This window comes from Carassius gibelio, chromosome B19, assembly GCF_023724105.1.
Source record: "Carassius gibelio isolate Cgi1373 ecotype wild population from Czech Republic chromosome B19, carGib1.2-hapl.c, whole genome shotgun sequence".
Lineage (NCBI taxonomy): Eukaryota > Metazoa > Chordata > Actinopteri > Cypriniformes > Cyprinidae > Carassius > Carassius gibelio.
The window spans coordinates 9993260-10018103 of NC_068414.1; the positions used below are offsets into that span (position 1 = coordinate 9993260).

Below are 24844 nucleotides of genomic sequence, written 5' to 3' on the forward strand. Positions count from 1 at the left end.
TAGAGGAGACCCAGGTTCGAGCCCCGCTCGGAGCGAGTGCGAGGAGCGTCAGAGAGGACCCGGGAGAGAGGGGTTACATAAGCAAATATATCCAGTTTCAGTACATGCCACATAGAGACGCTGTTGCTGATGCTGCTCTCGTTCAGTTTCAGCCTCGAGATCTGATTCTGGATCATAAATAAACGGCTGAATCTGACTGTTAGCCATGGTTTGTTTGGGATGATGGTTTTTTCCTCACGGTAATGTCACAGCTTCCAAACGCTCTCAACGCAAAAGCCTACTGGCTCTCGTGATTCTTTAGCTCCGCCCACACGTCACGCCTCCAGGCGCTCGTGTTTTTCAGAAAAAAATCGGTACAGACTATCTTTCTCTTATGAATATAATAAAACTAAAGACTTTTTGGAGTTATGAAGGATGCAGTACTACTCTATAGGTACTCAAGATTAACAGGATATTGAGTGAAAACGAGCATTTCACCCCCCCTTTAAGGACCACACAGACACACACACACACACACACATCTAAGGTCATTGAAGTCCACAGGTTATTATTAGTTATTAGTGATAGAATCAAATAATATACTAATTGCATCTATAGTATTCAAAAACTAAAAGAAAAAAGCAGCTGTTTCAACATAGGCCTAGGCCTAGATAACAACAAGAAAGTATTCTTAGTCAGCAATGAATAAATAAAATAAATAATTCAGCTTTGCCATCAAATAAATAAATAATATTTTAAAAACTAAAAACAAGTTAGGTATATTTCATATTGTAATATATCTCAATATTACTGTTTTACTGTGCTATTGATTAAATATATAATTTTTAAGAGACTAATTTCAGGTGCGCTTCTAAAAGTCTGAATTTTATTTTGGGAAATTAAAAGTTGCATTTTGTCTGAAAATGCTGTACAATCTTTACAGGTCTGCTAAAGGTCATAACATCAAGCTCAGATGGCCCTCAGAGACGGTTTCAACAAATGAAACATTGATACATACAGTGAAAAGAGTTGACTCTTGTGTATGTAGACAGATGAACCAGCAAGAGGCCAGGAGAATGAGTCTAAAACTACAACACATCTTACTATACTAGCTAATGATAGAATAAATGAGCCTTCATGCCTCTTTGAATCAATTGAATCAAATGCTTAGCAAATGGACTGTGTTTTGAAACGCTGATGACATCTTCTGGACGAATCTCTTTAAAAACAATGTAAAACAGTGGCCACACATACTAGATGCTTTGGTATCTCAATGCTTAGTATACATATAGTCCTGTGTTGGAGATGGACAAAAAACTACGAATATTCAGAGCATATAACTTAAGTCAGAACTAAAGAGATATTAACTCAATATTTAAACACTCATCAAAAATATTTCGTGTATTTAATTAGTGTAAAAAAAAATGGATTAATGATTGCATTGCAGATTACAATTCTTGGTTCTCTGAACGTTTAGGGTTACGTTAGCTAAGCTTTTTGTTCCCTTAGCTAACGTTAGTTCTTGGTTAGTCAGTATTTATCACAATCTATGGTTTGTATGGAAATGAATATATATGCTAAGCAAAAAAAAAAAAAAAGATAAATAAAACAATAATAATAATAATAAAATAAAGATTTTACATTTTATTCGGAAATTATATATTTAGATATACATCAAATATAAAACAAATAAGTCAGAAAGAAAGAGGTGTGGAGTCGGAACCTTTATTCTCTCGTTCATGTTTCCGGTCGAGTGAAATAAACACGGGACGTTTAACGTTCCTGTACGGTACGTTAAACGCGAGTACGCAAACAACGATTGAATAAACCAGATATCTTGAAATAAATAAATTACAATGGAAACGATTTTAGAGCAACAGCGTCGATATCATGAGGAGAAAGAGAGACTTATGGACGCCAAAACGAAGGAGATGCTCACGAAAAAACCCACGGTAACTTCACTGATCTCTGAATGAGTTTAAAATGATGCTAACACACATTTATAAACAATCTCTCAACTAAATTGAGCACTTTCAATTTGTCACACATATAGTGATAAAAATGACAAGTTATGACACTTTAATTCACAGCACATAGTTGTATGATGGTATACTGTAACTTATATTGTATAAAACACAACATTAAATTGTAGTTCTTTATAATGTTATTATGTTACGCAAGGTATAATGTTACGCACCAAAGCTATTTTGTATATATATATATATATATATATATATGTGTGTGTGTGTGTGTGTGTGTGTGTGTGTGTGTGTGTGTGTGTGTGTGTGTGTTTACCAGGAAAAGCATCTCGAGATTAAAAAAAAAAAATCTCTTTTACAAGAGCAAACTCACATGGGTCTTGCAAAAAAACATTCATCAGTGCACACAAACAGAGATTAAATAATAAAGTGAAACGGTGCATAACTAAATCAAACAAAGTATCTAACGTTACAACTAAAATATAGTTGTGATTGAGTAACCGTGTGTTCGTTTTGACCTCACAGTTGCTCTATTTGAGAGATGCACTTTGTGTTTCTGATTTTGACCATGCCAAGGTTTTTTTTGAAGTACCTTCGAAAGTTACATTTAAATTTGCATGGAGTCATTTATCATATGTTCTGCACAACGTCTGTTTTCTCTGTTCATCAGCTGAGAGACCAGATCAACTCTGATCATCGAGTGAGAGCTATGCTGGATGTAAGCTCCTTTCTTTACTGTAGTTGCCTTGATTGATTTCCTAATAATTCTCAAATTCATAATCGTGTGGTCTGTGTGAACTCATCAAGCTGCTGTGTTTGTGTGATCTGATGCTTGCAGAGGTACATGGAAGTGAGCGCAAACCTCAGAGACTTGTATGAAGACAAAGACGGGTAAGACATTCTCAAGGACATCTGAAATCTATCAGCCGTGTTTGGTTTGGTCTCACGGCTGTGTGTCTGTTCTTCAGTATGAGGAAGGATGAGCTGAACGCGATCTCAGGACCGAACGAGTTTGCCGAGTTTTACAACCGACTCAAACTGATCAAGGAGTTCCACAGGAAGCACCCGAATGAGGTGATGTGTCCCTCTGAACGACACGCTGCTGTCTCAGACTGAAATATTCACTCCGCTTGCTCTGTGTGTTGATTCAGATCTGTGTGCCCATGTCAGTGGAGTTTGAGGAGCTCATGAAAGCCAAAGACAACCCCAGCGAGGAGGCACAGAGTAAGTCACACGAGTCTGTTTGATGAGGCAGGCGTCGGTAATGTGATGTGTAACTCTCTCAATGCTGATCACAGATCTGGTGGAGTTCACTGATGAAGAGGGGTACGGACGCTACCTGGATCTCCACGACTGCTACCTGAAGTACACCAATCTCAAAGGAGTCGAGGTACTGTCTGACCACTTATTTGATTTCCATGCCTTTGAATAAAAGAAGAAAAGAGTCTTATACTTCTGTCTGTTGCTCTCTTCTAGAAACTGGAGTATGTCACTTATCTGTCAACGTTCGATCAGCTCTTTGACATCTCTAAAGACAGGAAGAATGCAGAGTATAAGAAGTAGGTGAAAGGTGGTCATGTTAAATACAACATGATGCGAGTTTTTGAGCAGCCCTTGAACAAAAGCCCTGTTTTGTGTGGTGTAGTTGGTAGTTTGTTGTTGGGTTTGTGTTTAAGAGACGACATTAATGAGTTCTGCAGATATTATCATCACGTGTTTGAGAGTTTTGCTTTCAGCACTGACTGCATTCTTCCAAACATGTCAATGTATTACCATTCACTGAGGTTAATGTTCATCAGTGGAAGTTAGCATAGAAGTATTAGAAGATGCTTCTTTCGTTATTACATCTTCATTGTCCTGCTGTATTCTGTTAAAGCATGTGAGCACATGAGGAATGAATCGAGGTGTTTTATAAATGTGTGTGTGTTACAGAAAGAGACGAGTAGTGCTCTGACTCACGCTGGAGCCCATCTGGATCTGTCTGCCTTCTCTTCCTGGGAGGTTAGTTTGACTTGCTCTCGTCTGTTAAAAATTTGCATGTTTTCATTAGTCACACACACACACACACACATGCATGTTTCTGTTGGCAGATCAGTAATGTTGTGTGTGATCTCTGCAGGAGCTGGCGTCTCTGGGTCTGGACAGATTGAAGTCTGCTCTCATGGCCTTGGGTCTCAAATGCGGAGGGTGAGTGTGAACGCAGTCCTGCTCGTGTTTCACTGTAGTCTCACATTTAACTGGTTCACAAATAAAGCATTTATAGCACTGGCAGTCCCTGATTCTCGAGTCTGTTCGTGATGTCCAAACGTGTTGTTTTTGTGTGTTTTGTTTGCAGCACACTAGAAGAGAGAGCCCAGCGTCTGTTCAGCACTAAAGGCAAATCTCTGGAGTCTCTCGACCCCTCACTGTTTGCCAAAAACCCAAAAGCCAAAGGACCAAAGAAGTAAGCCTATTTTAAATTGATAAACAGTATAAAGGGCTGTCACTTTTGAGAAAAATCGAATTCGAACGGATATCGAATATCATGCAATGTATTCGAATATATTAGAATATCTACGTGCCCGCCCCCCGCAGATAAAAAAACAAACAAAAAAAAACACTGTAGCATTATGGAAATTCAATCACAAATTTGAGTCATAAACAGGACTATCTGGATTAATTTTTTTTTTTACTTAATGTTTGAAACAGCAGGTTATCAAGGTTATCTCACAACATTAGGCTAAATGGAAAAAAAAAAAAAAATGATTGAGAACAGACACAAACAATAACCTGACAACTTAAACAGCAGCAGGAGTAAGGCATATAGCCTAGCCTAATTCATGTCTTAATATTGTTTGCAAGAAACACCAGTCTATCAACTTGATCTAGATTAAGAACACATGTTCGGAGCGCACAGACGTGCCTGGCTACTAGCTAGTACGGTCTACATTTTAGGACATCCTCAGACTTCAGTCATCGGACAAAACGGCATCGCACCTCGGACAGAAAAGCTTCAGGTCTCAGGAAAAACGACGTCAGGTCTCATACAATTAGGCATCAGATGAAACGGACTCAGGAAAAAGGCAACAGACGAAACGGACTCGTTTTTCCTGAGACCTGAAGCTTTTCAGTCCGAGGTGCGATGCCGTTTTGTCCGATGACTGAAGCCTTTTAGTCTGAGGCATGACGCCTTTTCATTTAATGACTGAGGTCTGAGGATTTCCTAAAATATACACTGTAACTAGCTATTATTCGCTTGATTTGGTCATGGGCCTATGCTACAATATGTCTAGAGTGACCTCTACTGGATAAGACGGCAAAGAATAAAAAAAAAACTAAAAACGGTCGAATCAAAGACTGTAAAAGAAATGCGCTACACATGACATTTTAGAAACTGGATATTTTATTTATAGTTCGATTACAGATATCTCACGTCATGTTCGAATGCATATTCGAATATCGAATAAAAAGTGACAGCCCTACAGTATAATACAATGCATTCGGTTTTAAATTAGGTCAGAAACAAGTGACCCGTTTACAAAATATTTGTGTTGAAGTGATGGAGCCCTACTATGTAACTAACTTTGATTTATTTATCCATTTATCTATTTTATTGGTTTTGTCTAAGTTAATATTTGAAGAGTTCCTTTTGACTGAGTGGCTTGCATTATCCTCTAAATGTAGCACGATCTGAACCCTAAACACGTTTTGTCAAAAAAGCCGGTATTATCAAGGCATCGCGAGTTCATGTTTTACAGAAAAAAACAACAAGCTTCTTTGATGTTTGTGAACAGAAGCGATAAGTCAATTTTAGCGTCAGTGCGCTGTATTCAGGTCAGACGACAAGGCTGCCGTTCAAGGGTTAGTTCATCCAAAAATTAAAATGAGCCTGTGTTTTACTCCCCCCTCAAGGCATCCAGATGAATCGAGTCATATCTAGTTATATTAAAAATTGTCCTGGCCCCTCCAAGCCTTTTAATGGGGGTAAGAGGGTGTTTTTTGTCAACAGTCCAGAAGACATGAAATAAAGCATGCGCATAACAAGACCAAAAAAAAGTGAAAACAAAACAAAATGCCAGTTTTCATGTGTTATGTATTAGAAATGCAAAACAAGGATTTGTAAAGAAAAATGTCGGAGGATTTTGATTAAGCCAAGAGGAGACTGGTTTTCCTTTGCTAGAGTTGCTTTGATCCTGTAAACAAACTCGCGAGACCAAAATGTTTTAGATGCACGTTGTAATAATATTAAAAACTCCATAATCATTGGGAAGAAGGAGGCGGGAACCGGCGCACAATCAAACATCATTTTAATATTCAAAATAAACACAAAACACTGCACCAGCCCCTCGCGGACGACTGATGCACGCAAATAAAAACCAAAACATAAAATATGGCCCAGGCCTGGTCTTCTCTCGTCCTTCACGGTCGTCGCTCCAGTTTTATATCCTTCCATCCCTTACATGGGACTCGAGACCGGCGGTGGGGCGCAGGTGCAGCTCATCTTCAATCACTACACCTGGCCTCCCTCCTCGTTCCCACGTCTCTCGGCCCCGCCCCACTCGCCACACACGTCAACTTACGTCCTCCGCCGCAATGACTTCACAGTCAGCAGAAAGGAGAGAAACGTGTTTATTACGTTTGAAACATGGATATTTTTCTTACAAATAAACATGGATTCGCTACAGGGGGCCTTTATTCACCCCTCGTAGCTGTTTGAGGCAAGTTTTATACAGATGTGTGCACTTTATTTTATGTTTTCTGGACTGTTGACAACAAACACCCGCTTACCCCATTGAAAGTCTTGGAAGAGCAAGGACAATTTTAATATCCTATTGGATTCGTCTGAAAGGAGAAAGTCACATACACCTAGGATGCCTCGAGGATGAGTAAAAACACAGGCTAATGTTCATTTTTGGGTGAACTAACCCTTTCACTTTGAAAAGACGCACTAGCTGAGAGAAGTTTAGTCAAAGCTGACTAAAAGTGATCGAGGATGCATAATTTAGATGAACTTGATGACCCCGTGTTCTTCAGGGCATAAAAGGAAAATAAAAGATGATTTTTTTTTTCCTGGAAACTTGCAAAAGCAGCTCGTTACAGAGGTGAGGGAAAAGCTCTGTATTGTGTGTGAACACATCTACAAACAAACTCTTCATTTGTTCTTTTGTCTCGTCTTGTGTCTGCAGAGACTCGGAGCGCAACAAGGAATCTGCTTTTCTTGAAGCTCAGATTTATGAATATGTGGAGATTTTGGGGGTAAGCCGTCTGCCTGCTGTAGTTTTACATTTAGTCTCTTCTCATTTAACATGATACTATAATATTAGCAAAATATTTCTACTGAATATATACACCACCACAACATTAAAGGGGTCATATGATGCGATTTACAATTTCTCCTTTCTCTTTGGAGTGTTACAAGCTCTTGTTTTCCAAAAGAGGACACAACTAGAAATCAGATGAGTTGAATTTCAACACTGTTCCAGAACAGTCCAACCCAAATATTCAGATGTGTGCTGCATTTTCTGACTTAAAGTCTTTAAGTACTTTATTTATATTTAAATAATTTGCCAATGATAATTCAAGCGTGAGTTTTGAGGAGTGTAGAGAAGGCTTGTTTGTTGTTTCTCGGGTCACAAATGCAGACATGGTTTCATGTTTACACAGCGCAATACGCACACAATGCTTGAAAGGGCAGTAGAAGTCATTATAATCAGTAATTACGTCCCCACTGGATGCAACAAATCCCTCGTTTGTAATGAGTTTTATTGGTTTTGTCTCGACTGATTTCTGGATACCGATTTCTATTTAACCTGGATCTTCTTTGGCTGAACAAGTTCACCAAATCAAACTGAATCATTTGAAATGGTTCACATGGGCGGATGGAATTAGGGGGTTGCCTGAAGCGTGAATCCTTATAAGGGAAAACAAATAACATTCTTAACACCGTCTCTACACAAGATCCTTTACAGACCGAGTCTCGTGCTGCTGGGACACACATCACAGTATGGTGAGGGGCGTAACATTTCCGTCACACACTTCAGGCATCCGACCAATCACAATGCTCTTGATAGCTGGCCAATCAGAGCACACCTCACTTTTCAGACCGATGAGCTTTGTAAAATCAACATGATTCAGAAAGGCAGAGTTTAGAGGAGACACAATAATGCACAGTATGTGGCATAAACACATTGCATTACACCAAACACACAAAATAATTATCTTTTTAGCAACATCATATGACCCCTTTAAAACCGCTGAGAGATGAAGTGAATAATAACATTGATTATATCTTTTATAATGGCATCTGTAAAGGACTGTGATATATTAGACAGCAAGTATATAAATAATTTTTTATCCGTATTTACATATGTCCTATCAAATAATGACCCTGCAAGAGATGTTAAACGTTAATGTCAGGTGATAAATCGTAAACATTCTGTTTATTTGTTCCATTAGAAATAAACAATTCAAGCACATTGAATTTTGGGAAACTGTATCTCATGCACTGTGTTTTCAGATCTAGTGCCCTTTTTGTTGTCATTTTTAAGTAAATCCTCTTCAGTATGTATTTCAGTGTTTTCTCTACTAATTGTCTTTTTTAACCACTGGTGTGAATTAGGGTTGTGCCAATAGACGATTGTATCATGTATCGACGATAGTCAGAGATATCGACATAAGCAGATTTCTCTGTCGATAATCAAGACGATATTAGGCTCATTCTCCTATTAATGTATTAGATAATAATAATAATAATAATAATAATAATAATAATAATAACTTTTATTTTTATTAGGCTGCTTATTATAATTCAGCTATCAAACTGCCCAGCTATTTCACTTCATCCCCGCTTTTCACACGCACACGCACACACACACACCGTGAGCGCTGGAGGATTAGAGCCTGTAGTCACTGAAGTTGTCCCGGATAACTCGTTAAATCCATGAAATGATAGACACAGAAAAGCCTTATTATTTTCATGCACTCCAAACTATAATGTGATGCATCGTTTCGGCCGTTACAAAATCTCCATCCACAAACAGACGTACATTGTCTCCAGATATAAGGTATTTCATTCCACTTTAACAAGTAATCTGGCCTATATATGTGCAATATTTTAAACGAGCTCTCACTAACTGAGTTTAATGCTACCGTTATGTTAGAACCCATCTCATCTTGTTTCGGTGGCGGTGCGTCGGTCTCGTCATGAGGCGCGTGATCCGGAGAGCTGTATGACTGATGCATCAGTTCAATTCAACTTACTCCAAACATATGAACTTACCTGTTTTAAATACTTTATATTTAATGTGTTCATTTATGCCCAATATTAGTGTTAAATTGCTGGACTTTAAATGAAATCTAATATTGATTTTCACCGTTTACAGACTTTATAGAACATTTAGACTGATAACTTCCGTGCGCAGATGCAGCAGATTTGTCACAGGGCGCGATATGACAGTTGCGTCCGACTATATATAGAACTAGCTGTTTTAAATACAGTATTTTTATATTTAACGTTAGTTTATCAGTATGTTTGAAAGTATATTTTTTTAGATTATTGATGATTCCATAGGCGCTCTCTCATGCACCTGCGAGGTTTAAAACACCAAATAGTTATGCTATGATAGGAACAAAGAGTCTCTCTCTTGCTCCACCCAGGCACGATAATATTGTGTATCGTCGATCTCACGGGCTGACGATATGACGATTTGAAAAATAACCATATCGCCCAACACTAGTGTGAATAGTCTGCAGTTATGCTGAAGCGTGTGTGTTTTCGTTGTGTGCTGCAGGAGCAAAGGCAGCTGACCCATGAGAACGTCCAGAGGAAGCAGGCGCGCACAGGAGAGGAGCGAGACGAAGAGGATGAAGAGCAGCCCAGCGAGAGCGAGAGTGAAGACGAAGACAATGAGATCATATACAACCCCAAAAACCTGCCGCTCGGCTGGGACGGGAAGGTGCATTTAGATCTGTTGTAGTTATTTATAGTGTTCATCAGAGATTGAATCAGAAAACTGTTTTTTTTTTTTTTTAATTCAAATTAGACATTCAGATAATACCAGACCCTCCAAAAACATAATAAACAGTAGTGATCATTAAGACTTGGGTCTTTGTACATAACGTTTCTAGTATTTTAACTCACCTATTCACTATTTCAAACCTCACACAGCTCTAGTGTTAAAACACTTCTAGTGTGTCATTAACCTTGTCTTTTTTTGTCTTTAGCCGATTCCATACTGGCTGTACAAGCTGCACGGCCTGAACATCAATTACAACTGTGAGATCTGTGGGAATTACACGTACAGAGGACCCAAAGCCTTCCAGAGACACTTTGCAGTAAGTTTGGAAGAAAAATGATCCTCCTCCAGCAGATGTATCAATCAAGCAGGATCTCAGTTTACAATTAAGTCAGTGATTTTACTGACATTTAATGCAGTTTACAGATGTTTTCTGGCACCTTTACTCGGGTCTAATCGTGCGCTAATGAGAGATCTACTCTTATCATGAAATAAAATACCTGCTAGTGAACAGGACTAATAGATCGGTAGGGGTGTTGATGCTAATCCACCACGGGACTCCGGTAAGAAGTGTGACAGGAGACAGGGCACTGTTCAACTCTTTATCTAAAGTATTTTAGGGTTTACAGCAGATGGCACAACATTACTCCAATTAGACTGGATATTGTACAAATTATGGCCACACAGTGTTAAATGTGGTCTTTCTGAAATAAACTGAATAAACAAAAATCAGTTTACATCTGCTAAATGTAAATTACAAACATGTAATGGAACTAAAACTTGCTACTGTCACATTATGTATTAATCAACATGAGAGGATTAACAATAGCGAGCATACACATTTGGATCATGGTATATCTAAAACAACATTATAAACAATGTAAATTTTGATTACACAAGCCGAATATTTAAAAAACAACAAAGTAAACATAGCTGACCTATAATCAGGAATGATTAAATAAACTTATATTCAATCACGCACATTAACACCTGATGAAATGGTGGTGCAAGCGGCTAGTGAAAGTGAAACTTCTGGGAAGCTGCGGGTCGATTATCATGACCACCGTGTTCCCAGCTAGATCTTGAGTTACCCGCTGCCATTTCTGGTGAGTCTGGAAACCCGGTAGGTAGTGTAGTGTAAAGTAAGACCAGAAATGATCGATGATATTCTGGAAATGACACCAACGACGCTTGGACAAGGGCTCAGGGGTGTAGATCACCTGGGGAACCAAGGCGTCTCGCCGCCCCATGAAAAGCATATTTGGGTTAATTGGATCCAAGTCTGCCACGTCAGATGAAACGTTATCCCAAGGGCTTGCTGTTCAGGATACCCTCTACTTCGATCAGATCAGTCTGCAAGACATCTTCAGGCACAGACTGACTCCTGATGACTACTCGTAGTGCAGACTTGGATCTCCCTTTCCCATGTGCCTCTGAAGTGGGGTGCGGTGGGAGGATTAATCCTTAAAGTAATTTGATAGCTAGCCAGCTGCTCCTGCAGTCTGGGCTCCATCTCCTTGAAAGCTTCTCTCAGCTGTGGTTAAGTCAGCCATAATAGGTAGAGTCGGCTTAGCTTTCCAATTCTGACACTTTACACACTCTCTCTGGTGTCGTTTGATGACTTGCCTGCCCCTTAGGATCCAGAAATGGCGACGTAGCTCTGTGAAGACCCTATCAGGTCCTGGATGGACTAAACGCTCATCAAAGTGCTTAACAATGAGTTTAGTCACCTGATGATGGGCATCTAGAACCACTGGGTGTATCTCGGTTTTGCTGAAGACATCGATCGCTGTAGCCTACCTCCCACACAAACTGGACAGAACTCAGGGTCAAACTCGGGTCAAACTCGGGTGCAAGCGTGTTGAGACGGCTGGCTGCGGGCACCTGGTTCCCTGATTTTAAAGCCTTGAATTCCTCTGAGAAGGATTCCTCCTGACATTGACTCAAGATGAGAGCTTCTGCATGCCTGTATTCTAAGGATGCTTTACTAGTATCTTGGGTGGCCGCCCCATGGAGGGACCTAATTGACTAAGGCAATACGACTTTCCTTGTTTCTGAGGTATCTTCTCTGGCCTCTACAAGGGGCTTGACTGGCCAAGGGTCTGGTGGTTCACGGAGGAATTCTGGGCCTCGACTCCAGATGTCAGAGTTCGCCAGCTCCATGAGCATCTTCTCTCTGGTAATATCGTCCGCCGGGTTATTCGAAGAGTCAATGTATCACCAAGAGTGGAGCTCAGTCAACTATTGTATTTCTGCCACCCTTGTCCCGACGAACACCTTGTATCTACAGGACTCAGACTGTATCCAGGGGAGCACCATAGTTGAGTTAGCTCCTGTCTGAGAAACTGTGCAAGCTAAGCACTAGTCAATGCTGCACAGAGCTCGAGACGTGGCATTGATAGCTGACGCTTGGGGGCTACCCTAGAGTGAGCCATGACAATGGTGGTGTGGATCTTACCTTGCAGCTCGGCACGGAGATAAGCCACCGATCCATAAGCAACCTCAGACGCGTAGCCAAACACATAAAGGCTTAAATTTGATTTCTCCACATCAAAGTTGGCAGGAAGATAGCACCTTGGAAGCTTGAGCTTACAGAGATCATGCAACCCATTCTCCCATACGTTCCACTTCTCCAGCAGGTCTGCAGGAACATTCGGATTGTCCCAATCCCTCAGTTTGGTCCAGAGTCTCAGAACGAGAACTTTGGCTCGTATGGTGAAAGGAATGGAGGATCCTAGAGGGTCATATTGTGTTGCCAAGACCTTATAAAAATACCTCATGGTCGGGTGATTCTCTGCTAGTGTACAATGCTTGTAACCCAGGCTGTCTTCTAGGCAGTGCCACATTAAGCCAAGAGCCGGCTCCAATGGGTCTGAATGATTTTGCCGTAACCACAATTCGATTCTCTCTAAACGAGCCTTAGATGGGAGGTGCTGGACAACTGAAGGGATATTAGTAGCCCACTGTCTGAATTCAAAGCCCTTGGAGGCTAAGAGAGGTCTCATCTTGTCAATTAGTCGCTTGGCTTCCTCAGCAGTGGGAAGGCTCTGTAGGCAGTTTTCCACGTAGAAGCTCTGCTCTATGGACTGCAACACTTATTCATTCCCGAACTGTTGGCAGCGAACGTGCATCTGCAGCACAAAGGTGGCACAGCAGGGGCTGCAGGTCGTCCCCAAAGGCAAGACTTGCCATTCATAGATGTCCAGCAGGTCCTTTCTGCATATCCCTCCAGATTAACCTCAGAAGGGGTCTATCCTCTGATCGGAGTCTCACTTGGTGGAACATATCGACTGCCCCTTCAATTCTCTGATGTCATGTTGGATGGTGCGAAGGGCCATAATCTCTTCTCCTCCCTCAATTCCAAGCTGCTGGACTGCTGCAGGAAGGATGATACTCCAATACATCCTTTATCCACTTCAGAATCTGATCAGGTGAGCACTCAGTGATTTTGCTACACTGTGACAGGTAATGCTCCTGACTCTTACAGAACAGACACAAACGCTTCAGTCTCCTGGCAGATTATTGAGCATTAGCAGCATTGGTATGGATAGACTGTCCTGTGCCAGCTTCCATGGGCTGTTCACTGCCATGATAGACTGCAGTGGATCGAGTCTGGGGCTTGGGTACAGACTGGCGGTCCTTACGTGAGACATGTAGTCTCTCTGGCTTGTAGCGCTGCACCATCTTGGTAGATAAACACTTTGCTTCTGCCTTGACCTTCAACCAGTCAGCAAGGTCATGTAAGTTATATGGATTGAGGCTGTCAGTGTGCAATCGACCTCGCAATTGTGAATGCTCTATAAAGCTGTCTCGGTAGAGTTTGGGCAATTTACTGAGTAATCTATTGACATGCCCTGTACAAGAGAGCTCTCCTCCCTGTGGCCCCTCGAGTGACATCAGCATACCAACTAGCAAGTCAACATTTAGTGCAAAACTCTGAAAGGCCTTTGCATCCCCAACTCTAATATCAGGTGAGTTCAGCAGGGCTGTGATCTCGCTTTGTGCCAGTTGATGAGGCTGGCCATACTGCCGTTGCAATGCTATCATAGCTGCCTTATAAGGCGCAGGATGATGCCGACATGCTTGTGCAACCAGCCTAGCTTCCTCAAGAGCCAACTGCTCCATCACTACCCTGTATTTATAGTGCTCTGTAAGCTCTGTGTGAGGATTGAGAAGAGTATCCAAGGCCATCTTCAGGTCTGTGAACTCCCTCTCTATTGTTCACAAGCTTAGGCAAGGCTGGAATGGGAACTGGTTGTAGCTGGGGTGTAATTGACAAAGGCTGGTAAACCAGAAAAGGAGGTGGTGGCTGGCGAACCACTGAAGGGGGATACCCAGGCTGCACAGGAGTGTAGAGAGGAGGCTGAGCAGGGTGATACCCAGCGGTCTGTAGTGGAGGGCGATACGGGTCGGACACTGAGAACGACTGTCGCGTGGCTTGGCTCAGCATGTGCGCCTTTAACTGATATACAACTGATATATATGTAACTGATATATATAACTGAAGTAACGGTATGTAGCAGTGAGGAGGCAAGCTGACATGTAGAATCTGCTGTGCTGAATAGAATCCCCTGCTGTGGCGTTACATGTGGCGCAGATAGGGGGGAGCACCATGGTATGTTGAAGTAGTACCATATGCAGCAAGAAGGGTGCCTTGTGTTACATGCCACAAATCTGACTGCTGAGAAATATCAATGTGGGCTGTTTGAGCTTGAAATTACTGGCCTAAATGCGGAAACGGGACAGATGAGACTGCAGTAGCCTTCGGTCTGACTACAGGTGGTGATATAGTTTGGGCTTGAACATCTACCTGGAACATGGGTGATGCAGCACCACTGTTGAATGAATCACACTCTGATGCGCCGTGATACCCTGGAGGATCTACTAAAGAGCTAGGATGACCCACAGATCTCTCAACATCCAACTGATGACTCATAGTGGAAACTTCTTCATACAGCACCAGCGATAGATCACCCATGGGCAGCTGCTCCACAGTCGAGACTGGCTCGGCCTGTCCACTGAGGTCAAACGGCGCTGCTGGAGAATCAGTCCTTGGTAAGTTGTATGAACTGTCATGAAGAACAGGGTCTGGTATGAGAGATTTCGGCAAGGCTACATCATAAGCTTGCAGACGTGTGGAAAGCTGACGTGCTCTCGCATGTGTGCGAACACCGTTTGTCGTATCAGGGGAATGTAGCAGGCTCTGTTGCTCCATATCACCAAAGTGAATCTAGCATCTGGCTCGAAGGACCAAAATTAACAGGACTAATAGATCGGTAGGGGTGTTGATGCTAATCCACCACGGGACTCCGGTAAGAAGTGTGACAGGAGACAGGGCACTGTTCAACTCTTTATCTGATGTATTTTAGGGTTCACAGCAGATGGCACAACATTACTCCAGTAAGACTGGATATTGTACAAATTATGGCCACAAAGTGTTAAATGTGGTCTTTCTGAAATAAACAGAATAAACAATCATCAGTTTACATCTGCTAAATGTAAATTACAGACATGTAATGAACTAAAACTTGCTACTGTCACATTATATATGAATCATCATGAGAGGATTAACAATAGCGAGCATACACATTTGAATCACGGTATATCTTAAATATAACAACATTATAAACAATGTAAATTTCGATTACACAAGCTGAATATTTAAACACAATGAAATAAACATAGCTGACCTATGATCAGGAATGATTAAATAAACTTACATTCAATCACGCACATTAACACCTGATGAAATGGTGATGAATGATGAACTCACATCAACTAGCGGCACACATTCATAATAATAGTTCTTCCACCATGAACATGCAAAGGGAATTTAGAACAGCTAGTGTCTTACACAGTAGAGTATAGACAGAAATGTAAAAGAACAAGTACGTGTAACTGGTTTGGTGTATTGAAAAGCCTATAACAGCTGTGGTGTTCCCGGTTTTCTGTGTTGCAGGAGTGGCGTCACGCTCATGGCATGCGCTGTTTGGGCATTCCTAACACTGCCCACTTTGCCAACGTCACCCAGATTGAGGACGCAGTGTCCCGTGAGTACAGTAATTCATCACAGATATACACAAACCACCCAGTTCATGCAGTGTATAGTATGAGTTACTGTTAATAAATGATCACACAGCATTCTTCCATCTCCAGTCATGCTGTTATTTAACTGCTAACAGAATCAACAGTTTTGTTGTAGTTGGACATTACTATCCTTCTGATCAAACTCATGGCAGTATTAGCTATTTGTTGGTACAAACAGATACTATTTTATTTTTTTGACAAAATGAACATCGATGACTCTTAATAATCAACACCAAAAGTTCTCTAAAAAATGGTCCTATTGGTATCTGTTCTTGAACTTAAATGTATTTTTCTCTGTTCTCTGTATAGTCTGGTCAAAGCTGAAGTCACAGAAAGCATTAGAGCGCTGGCAGCCGGACACAGAGGTGAGTTCTTCTCAAACACATTACACTGAGTGAAGTCACATTCAGCTCTGCTCCAACTGAAGCATCTGCTTTAACCAACATTCATCAGCTGTTAAACTCTGCTTCAGAGGCTTGATTTGATCCTTTTGGAGAGAGATTAGTGAAGATTTCAAGCTGAAACATCTTCAGACTGGATGTTTGTGAGTTCAGAGAGAGAGAAAATATCTGTATATTTGATCTTGCAGGAGGAATATGAAGACTCCAGCGGAAACGTGGTCAACAAGAAGACTTATGAGGATCTGAAGCGACAGGGTCTTCTGTAGCTCAACAAACAAGAGTCTGAACACACAAAACACTCACAGCGTGAATACTGAAGCAGAAATGTGAAAGAGTTTCGTCCTCTTGTGTTTCCCACAGTTTGGGAGGAATTTGATTTGTCTTTTTGAGAATGAGCAGTTTGTACATTTGTATTAATCTTTCATTATTCCTTATTTTTGCATTTACTGTCTTAAATGTGAAACAGAGACTTTCATTAATCAATCAAGTTTAGTACGTTCTGTGAACAATGTTTTCTTGAGCAGCCTGCTGTTTTTAACCAGTCTGGAGACTTTAAACCTGCTGTAGAATAAAATCAAACAGTGAGATGGTTTTACTTCAGCAGCATCTGTCACTAAAATATATTCAGACCCCTTCATTTAATGTTGCAGTCTAATGCTAAAATCCTTTATTTTTCATTCACATCAATCTACACTCCATACATCATAATGACAGAAAATCAGATGTGATGATTGCAAATGTGTTGAAAGAAAGAACAAACAGAAAAACAGTGTCACATTGACTGAATTCAGTTCAGAAGCACCTCATTTCTCTGAATCATCATCGAGATTAAAAATACAATTATTAAAATGCAGATTTCTGTATTTCAGTGTTGAGTCCATCTTATTAAAGCTCCTCTTGTGTGTAATAAGAGCACAGCTGTATCAGATTATGAAAATACAAAGCCATTCCAGAGACAAAGAGTTTGACTAATTTTATAATCAATATTAGATTAATCTGATGAAAAAGTATTCGCTCAGTTATATAGTATTGTATAATTTATGTTAAGTTCAGCTCTAGTTTTGTTTTAAAGGGGTCAAGACAGATTTCTTTCTTTTGTCAGTATGTACCTTAAGGTTTACTTCTGTTAGTAATGTTAATAAAGTGTTTTGCTAAAAAATTAAATAAATGTAGATAATTATTATTTTCAAACCTTATTCCGTCTGAAACAAGCTGTTTTAAGGGGCGAGACTGTTTCTGTGTGTTATTAAAGATACTGCTTGTATCTCTAATAACAGACCTCTGCTCACATTTTGTAAATCTAACAATATAGACAGAGAATCACAGTCTGTATTTATGTTGTCAGATCAGAGAGTTTGACTGAATCCCCAACAATAAACCCAGGGTATAGCGGCTGAGTGAATGTGGTCTGGACTGTGTGGATGAGGTTCATTGAGTCAGAGACGCTGTAGAAGGACAGAGTTCCTGCTCTGTGATCCACATACACTCCTATTCTCCTGCAGCTGGAGGAAACAGGGAGTTTAGTCTCTTTGTTATCGTGCCAGAATGAGAAACTAGAGGAAGAGCAGTGCAGTATCCAGGACTGATCATTACATCCAAACACACACTCATTAACAGATCCCTTCCTGCTGATGCTCTTATATGACACTGATATATTCACACCAGTCCCACTCCACTCCAGCTCCCAGTAACAGCGTCCACTCACACTCTCTCTACACAACACCTGACAATAATAATCAAATCTGTCTGGATGATCAGGATACGGCTGAGCTGTGTCAGTGTAAGTCACCAATCTGTTCCCTTCAGACAGACAGAGATGTTTCTGTGCAGTGTTTGGATCCAGAGTGAACTGATGACGATCTGATGAAGAAACAAAACACTGTAATCAAGAACTGTAAAAGTTAAGCTTCTATCTTATTCATATCTTATCTAAAATATCCAAACTTTCTTGAAAGTTGAAAGCCAAACAGTGAAGCAAAATCCCTTTTTTATCTTTTTGTGTAGCTGAACTGTAAAAACTCTTTGTTCAGATTGAAAGAAAAAAGTGATTTTTATCAAAAATTGATTAATTCTATTCAGTAATACGTTCTTTTTTTCTTTTGCATAAACAGAAATGCAAACACATTCACATATAGGCCTCACACACAAGCACAGAAAGCTGTAGATACATGGACAGAACAGACAAATATCAAGCTGTATTTTTAGAAATGTACAGGATTGGTTGTTGTAATGCTGCTGGTGATGGATGAACTGTAGGGCATCATATTTTAATTTGTTTGTTGGTTTGTTAAATGAGTGTTAATTATTATTAATAAAGTAATCTGATTACAGCTTTAGATTAAATAAAAAGAGTATTTTTTCACAGTAAACATCAGTATGAATGTATCTTCTGTCAAACAGAACTAAAGTGATTGTGATTGTGATTGTGTTTGTTAGTGACTTACATTGTAGGAAGTCCTCTCTGCTCCTGGGAACAATGTTACTGACTGAGAAAATAACAGATATAAACACTCAGAGAGAAAATGAATCCTGGATCTATTAGACATTTCTCACATTTTCTTTATGATATTAGATGATGTTTGTCTCGTTACAGAGAGCAGATGAATCTCTAATATTTTACCAGATATCTTTTTCATCTCCTCTTTGCAGAAATCCTCCAGTTTGAGTCTCAGCTGACGGACAGATTCTCTCACTCCATCAAAAGAAAAGAGGAAACTGACAGAGATGTTTTCTGTAGATTCAGGAGGAGCTGAGAGAGACTGAAGACTCTGCAGGAATAACAACACACACGACTCAAAGACCTGATTATCTCACACTGTCCTCAATAACCTGCTCTACAGTTGGGTTACCTGCAGGAAATGGATGTGATCGTCTGTGTGTGAAAGCTGCTCCAGCTCAGTGTTTCTCTTCTTCAGATCTTCAATCTCTTGCTCCAGTCGCTCCATTTGTCCTTCAGCTCGACTCACTGCAGTCTTTTCCTGATCTCTGATCCGCTGTGTCACCTCAGAGCGGCTTCTCTCAATGGAGCGGATGAGCTCAGTAAAGATCCTCTCACTGTCCTCCACTGCTGTCTGTGCAGAGCGCTGTTAGACACACATCACAATCAGCTCTTACTGCTTCCTCACAGCGGCTTCAGTGGGACTGAAAGAGGAGTCAAACTGAGTCTCAAACTTCTCTTCTTCTCCAAACTCACCTTATGAGACTCCACAGCGTCTCTCAGCTGCTCAAGATCTTTCTGTCTCTGCTGGATTCTCTGCTGGATTTCACTCTGTGTCTCCTTCAAGTGTTTCTGGAGGACACATTCAAAACAGCAAACCTCACATATTACACAAAGCTATCACAAACTCATATAAAATTGTGCCTGTTTGATAAAAAATATCTTCTCTACAGAGTTTCTCAGAGTTTTAAGATCATTAATTGAATTTAGTTTCCATGAAGTCCTCACATATGAAGGAGGGTATATGTTTATTATCATAATTATTCTGCAATCAAGAATTAATTTGAAGTAATGGACAAAAACAATAACTCTGGTGCATGTACAGTTATAGCAGAAATCCTGAGCGATGTGTCAGAGGTGAGTAAAGTTGAGCTCATGCTCTAATGCACAGAGTCATGTAGTAACTCTCAATGGGAGAGTAGATCACATGATGCACTCATGATCAGCTGGAGACTGCAGTGAGGAGAAACACTTGAAGGGTCAGCATTAAATGTGTGATTTCAGTTCATACCTCTTTCTCTGTCCTCTCTGCTGCAGTTGACACAGTCTCGTGGTTTTTATGTTCATCTGTCATACAAAGTCAAGGCCGGACTTACCATTGGGCTTGACTGGGCTCAAGCCCATGGGCCCCGCCCAATAGGGGGCCCCGCCCGTTTACGTTAGATTTTTTCAATAATATGTCATGTCAGTCATTAAAATTTTCATTTAAAGTTTGTTGTTTGGTCTAGCAGTGTTACCTGGCCCTGCCCTGCAATGAAAAATGTAATTTAATTAGCTAAATTAAATGTCAGTCATCTTTAGGTTTGCTGATTGGTTATTGGCAGTTACGCAGTGCCTCGTCTACTGCCGTTGAAAAAAAACCTGTCTGCATAAAAAAAAAAGAAAAAAGCATTAGACAGTGATGTAATGGCGGACAAACGGTATTGTATCAGAGTGGCGCGCTTAAAAGAAAATTAAAGAATAAAGGACAGCAACGCAAAAAGGAAGTCATCAGTAAAATAAAAAGGATTACATCAAAGACATTAATCCACTAGTGAGTGGGTGCCGTGCGCCGCGCACACGATTAATCTAGCTGGAGTTAATAGCGCAAACTGCTGCACAGAGACCGCCGATTTTTTTTTAACTTCATTCAGACTTTGTTCAACTTCTGCTCGAAATCCACAGCTAGATGGAAGGTGGTAGCCTAAGTGCAGGTTTGCAGCCTAATGAAAACCACCGCATTGAGACACTAAAATCTCTCGCTGACACCAGGTGGGCTGTGCATGCAAAGGCCACCAAGGCACTGTGCAGAAATTATGCCAATATTCACTGATGAACATTGCAGAAGACAGCAAACAGAACCCGACAACACAAAATGATGCTTGGTCTCTGCATAAAAAAAAATTAACAGACTTGATCCTGCTTTTCTTTGCACTATGTGGAATTATGTTCTCCAACGCCACTAAATTTGAACAAAGTTAGGCATGTTCTATGAAGTTCTATTTATGTATTTTTGCTAGAGTACTAAATTACATCTAACGATCTTTAAAATGCCATGGTAATGAGAAAATGCTTATTTAATTCTGTTATATATTATTCTCTTAAGATTGTAATTTATGTGATGTAATTTAGTAGGAATAGTAATGTAGGTCAAAGTCAGCCAAAACAATGCCTACAGTATATGTATCTGGAGATGTATATAATCTATACAATATGTCAGCATTTACCAAGAACAATTAAAAAAAAAAAGATTTATACACTCATAGATTTAGCTATTTAGATGTAATACAAATGATTTGTTATGATTGCAACCTTACAAGGTATTTGTTTGTTTTTCAATATGTTTTCCAGGTAAATAAGTGTTTTATTCTCATTCTGACCAAGACATTTGTGCATTGCAATAAACACATGATCACTTTGAACTTTTTTAATCATTATTTATTTATAAGAAAAACTTTTTCAAGCTTCAATCAGTGGTCATATAAATAAATTATAACGGGTTTTTTTAACATGTAACACTGTATACTGTACTAGTCACCTTTTGAAAGTAGCTTTGCAGTTCAAATAACGATTGGATCGATTATATTGTTACGCCACAAGATGGCGACAAATGACTTAAAAACATCAGTCATTGAATCGTTCATTCAGGAGATGCGTTCAAAAATGCTGATTCATCTATGAAACAAGTGTATTTGATTAAGGAATTGAATCATTCATTCAAACCCAAGTTTTTTTAAAATAAATGATTCAGATTAATTTAACATTTTTATAGACTTCAGCGATTAACATAAATTATGTTATTTTGTTTAGTTGTTTGTTCAGAATCGTGATCTCTATTTTTATTCTCAGTTTATCCAAAATTGTGTAGCTCTAATACATAGCTTGTGTATGTATCATTTTTGTTCTATTTAAAGTAATGTAGGCTATAGAAAGTAGGGCCCGAAAGTGACTCAAGCCCAGGGGCCTCCACGACCCTAAGTCCTGCCCTGTACAAAGTACACAAACACATTGCTGGTCAGTACGACAGAAAACCTCCAGAAGCTTCTCATGTTTCTGGCAGATCATCTGCTGCAGTCGTCCAGTGGCATCAGTCACTTTGTGTCTCTTTCCTGAACGAAACTCTTCATGACGCTCAAAGTGAGTTTGACAGTAAGACTCCAGACACACCAGACAGGACTTGACAGCTTTGTGTTTTCTTCCAGTACAGATGTCACACTCCACGTCTCCAGATCCAGCAGGAACAGCAGCTTTTAGTTTGGTCTTCTTCAGTTTCTCCACCACTTCAGCCAGCATGGTGTTTTTAGCTAAAGCAGGTCTTGGACTGAAGGTCTGTCTGCACTGAGGACAGCTGTAGACTCTCTTCTGATCCTCTTGATCCCAGCAGTCTGTAATGCAGCTCATACAGTAACTGTGTCCACAGGGAATGGCCACAGGATCCTTCAGGAGATCCAGACACACTGGACAGCTGAACTGCTCCACTGAAAAAACACTGGCTTCAGCCATTTCACTGTCTACAGCAATACAGACACAAACAACAGCTCAACAGAAGAACAGTTTCAGTTTCTTTTAACTGAGTTTCCTGGTTCTGTGTTTGAGAGACGTGTGCAAAACAAGTGTGCGTGTAAGTCTGAAAACTCACATACTGAAATGTCCACTAGGGGTCAGTCTCATACAGAAACTCAGAGTTAGTGAGAATACAAAGTGGGATAAACCAGAACAACTACCTGATCTTACTGTTAACACCATAGAGTCTCAGCCTTCTCAAGAAATACAGCCTCTTTTATTTCTTGGAACATGTGAATACCAAGGTATTTGTAATAGTACACCTTGATAATAGGAACACCATGGGAACAAACTGGACTGTAATCTCCAATTGACTTGGGATTCAAAGATCATCTCCTAAGTTTTCTTCACATTAACAACAAGATGGTGTACATCACACCTCTCCACAAATTGTTTAATTTCACCATGATAAGATCTTGATATATCTTGGTCTTTGTATAACAAACTAAGTATGGCTGTCATCACTGAATTTTACAACATAGTTTGTGGTTTCCCTCACACAACCATTTGTGTACAATGTGAAGAGGACGGGGAAGTTCAACATCCTCGTGGGGCTCTGGTTCTAATGAATTTGGAATCCAATATTGTACTATTTACCTAACCCTTATGAAACAAAAATATATTGCAGTATATTGGAAAATATCATGTATTATATTAGGCATATATTCTTATATATATATTTATTTTTTCCAATATATTGCAATATATTGAAAGCGGCAATCATTTGTATATTTTGCAATATATTATATAATATATGTATCATCAATATATTATTAAATGTATTCAAATACATAAAATACTAGAAAATAAAAAGGGAAAATAATATATTACAATATATCTCAATATATTTTAAGAAATATATTGGTAAATATATTTTCCTTTCGTAAGGCAAACCTGTTGTGTTCTATTTTTTAAAAAGTTCTACCGCACCCGTTTTTAAAAGACAGACTACAGAGTCTACAATTAGATTGCACTGATCTGAAAAATCCTGCGTTTCAAACCGAAGGTAAAAATAGTATAGCTCATTTGCTAAAGAAACCTCATCCATTTCACATTTACGTGGTTTACTTGGTTCCATATTTATAAAATTTTTTGGTAACACTTTAGAATAAGGTTCCATTAGTTAATGTTAGTTAACTACTTTCGTTAACATGAACTAAGCAAGAACAATCCTTCTACAGCATTTATAAATCTTAGTTCATGTTAATTTCAACATTTACTAATGCATTATTTAAATCAAAAGTTGTGCTTGTTAACATTAGTTAATGCACTGTGAATTACCATGAACTAACAATGAATAACTGTATTTTCATTAACTAACATTAACGAAGTTGAATAAATACAGTAATAAATGTATTATTCATTGTTTGTTCATGTTAATTAATACATTAACTAACATTAACTAATGGAACCTTATTCTAAAGTGTTACCAATTTTTTTAGAGTGTTCCACATATTTTTAGAGTTTAGAGTGGTAAAATTATACTCAGTCATATCTTTCTTCGTCCCCTAGCTTGCCTTAACTGACAAATGAGCTTTTTTTGTATGATTATCAACTCAACATAATCTTTTTTTTTAATGCAGTTTTTTTTTTTTTTTTTTCAGATTAATGCAATCCTTCAGATCCTTATTTATATACAGCTTATTGTTCAAATATATGAAAACAATCTTTTTGGTTAATACATTATCCACACAGAAGTTTATGTAGTCTGTAATAGTCTCCGTAGCCTCATCAGTGAGCATGTTACTAAAAACATAACAAGTCTGTGCATATTAAACGACCTTTTAGTCTTTCTATAGCGCATCTGACCACACTATTATATTTTTTCCTATTGGTTTGCTACCGAACCTAGAGGACCCCCCTTTTCCGTCTATTTATAAAGTGAACTCGAAGTGAGGAACATTGTATAGATTTTAAAATATTGTTTATTAGTTATAATGCCCTGAATGGTTTAGCACCTCAGTATTTGAAGGAGCTCCTTTCACATTATACTCCTCTACGTCCGCAACGTTCTCAAAACTCAGGCAATTTGATAATACCTAGAATATCAAAATCAACTGCGGGCGGCAGATCCTTTTCCTATTTGGCGCCTAAACTCTGGAATAACTTACCTAACATTGTTCGGGAGGCAGACACACTCTTGCA

The 24844-nt window shown here is 39.5% G+C and overlaps 1 protein-coding gene and 1 pseudogene across 1 annotated transcript; one reads left to right on the forward strand and one right to left on the reverse strand.

Annotated features, from left to right (window-relative positions):
- Window positions 1–1726: 1726 nt before the first annotated feature.
- On the forward strand, window positions 1727–17637 carry LOC127979586 (splicing factor 3A subunit 3). Its single transcript, XM_052585123.1, has 16 exons — window positions 1727–1931; window positions 2629–2676; window positions 2797–2849; window positions 2927–3032; window positions 3110–3182; window positions 3257–3348; window positions 3435–3517; window positions 3863–3959; window positions 4078–4145; window positions 4294–4401; window positions 7124–7193; window positions 9728–9892; window positions 10161–10271; window positions 15912–16002; window positions 16349–16404; window positions 16629–17637. Exons 1-16 carry the CDS (start codon window positions 1836–1838, stop codon window positions 16704–16706), a joined length of 1395 nt encoding a protein of 464 aa, XP_052441083.1. The 5' UTR covers window positions 1727–1835; the 3' UTR covers window positions 16707–17637.
- Window positions 17638–17714: 77 nt separating this feature from the next.
- On the reverse strand, window positions 17715–22727 carry LOC127979306 (tripartite motif-containing protein 16-like; annotated as a pseudogene).
- Window positions 22728–24844: the final 2117 nt, after the last annotated feature.

Bases quoted from the DNA above. Each gene is read 5' to 3' on its own strand.
- LOC127979586 (XM_052585123.1), top strand. From the start codon at position 1,836: ATGGAAACGATTTTAGAGCAACAGCGTCGATATCATGAGGAGAAAGAG. The intron at 3,033-3,109 runs GTGATGTGTCCC...GTGTTGATTCAG, and splicing joins ACAGGAAGCACCCGAATGAG to ATCTGTGTGCCCATGTCAGT. The intron at 10,272-15,911 runs GTAAGTTTGGAA...TCTGTGTTGCAG, and splicing joins CCTTCCAGAGACACTTTGCA to GAGTGGCGTCACGCTCATGG.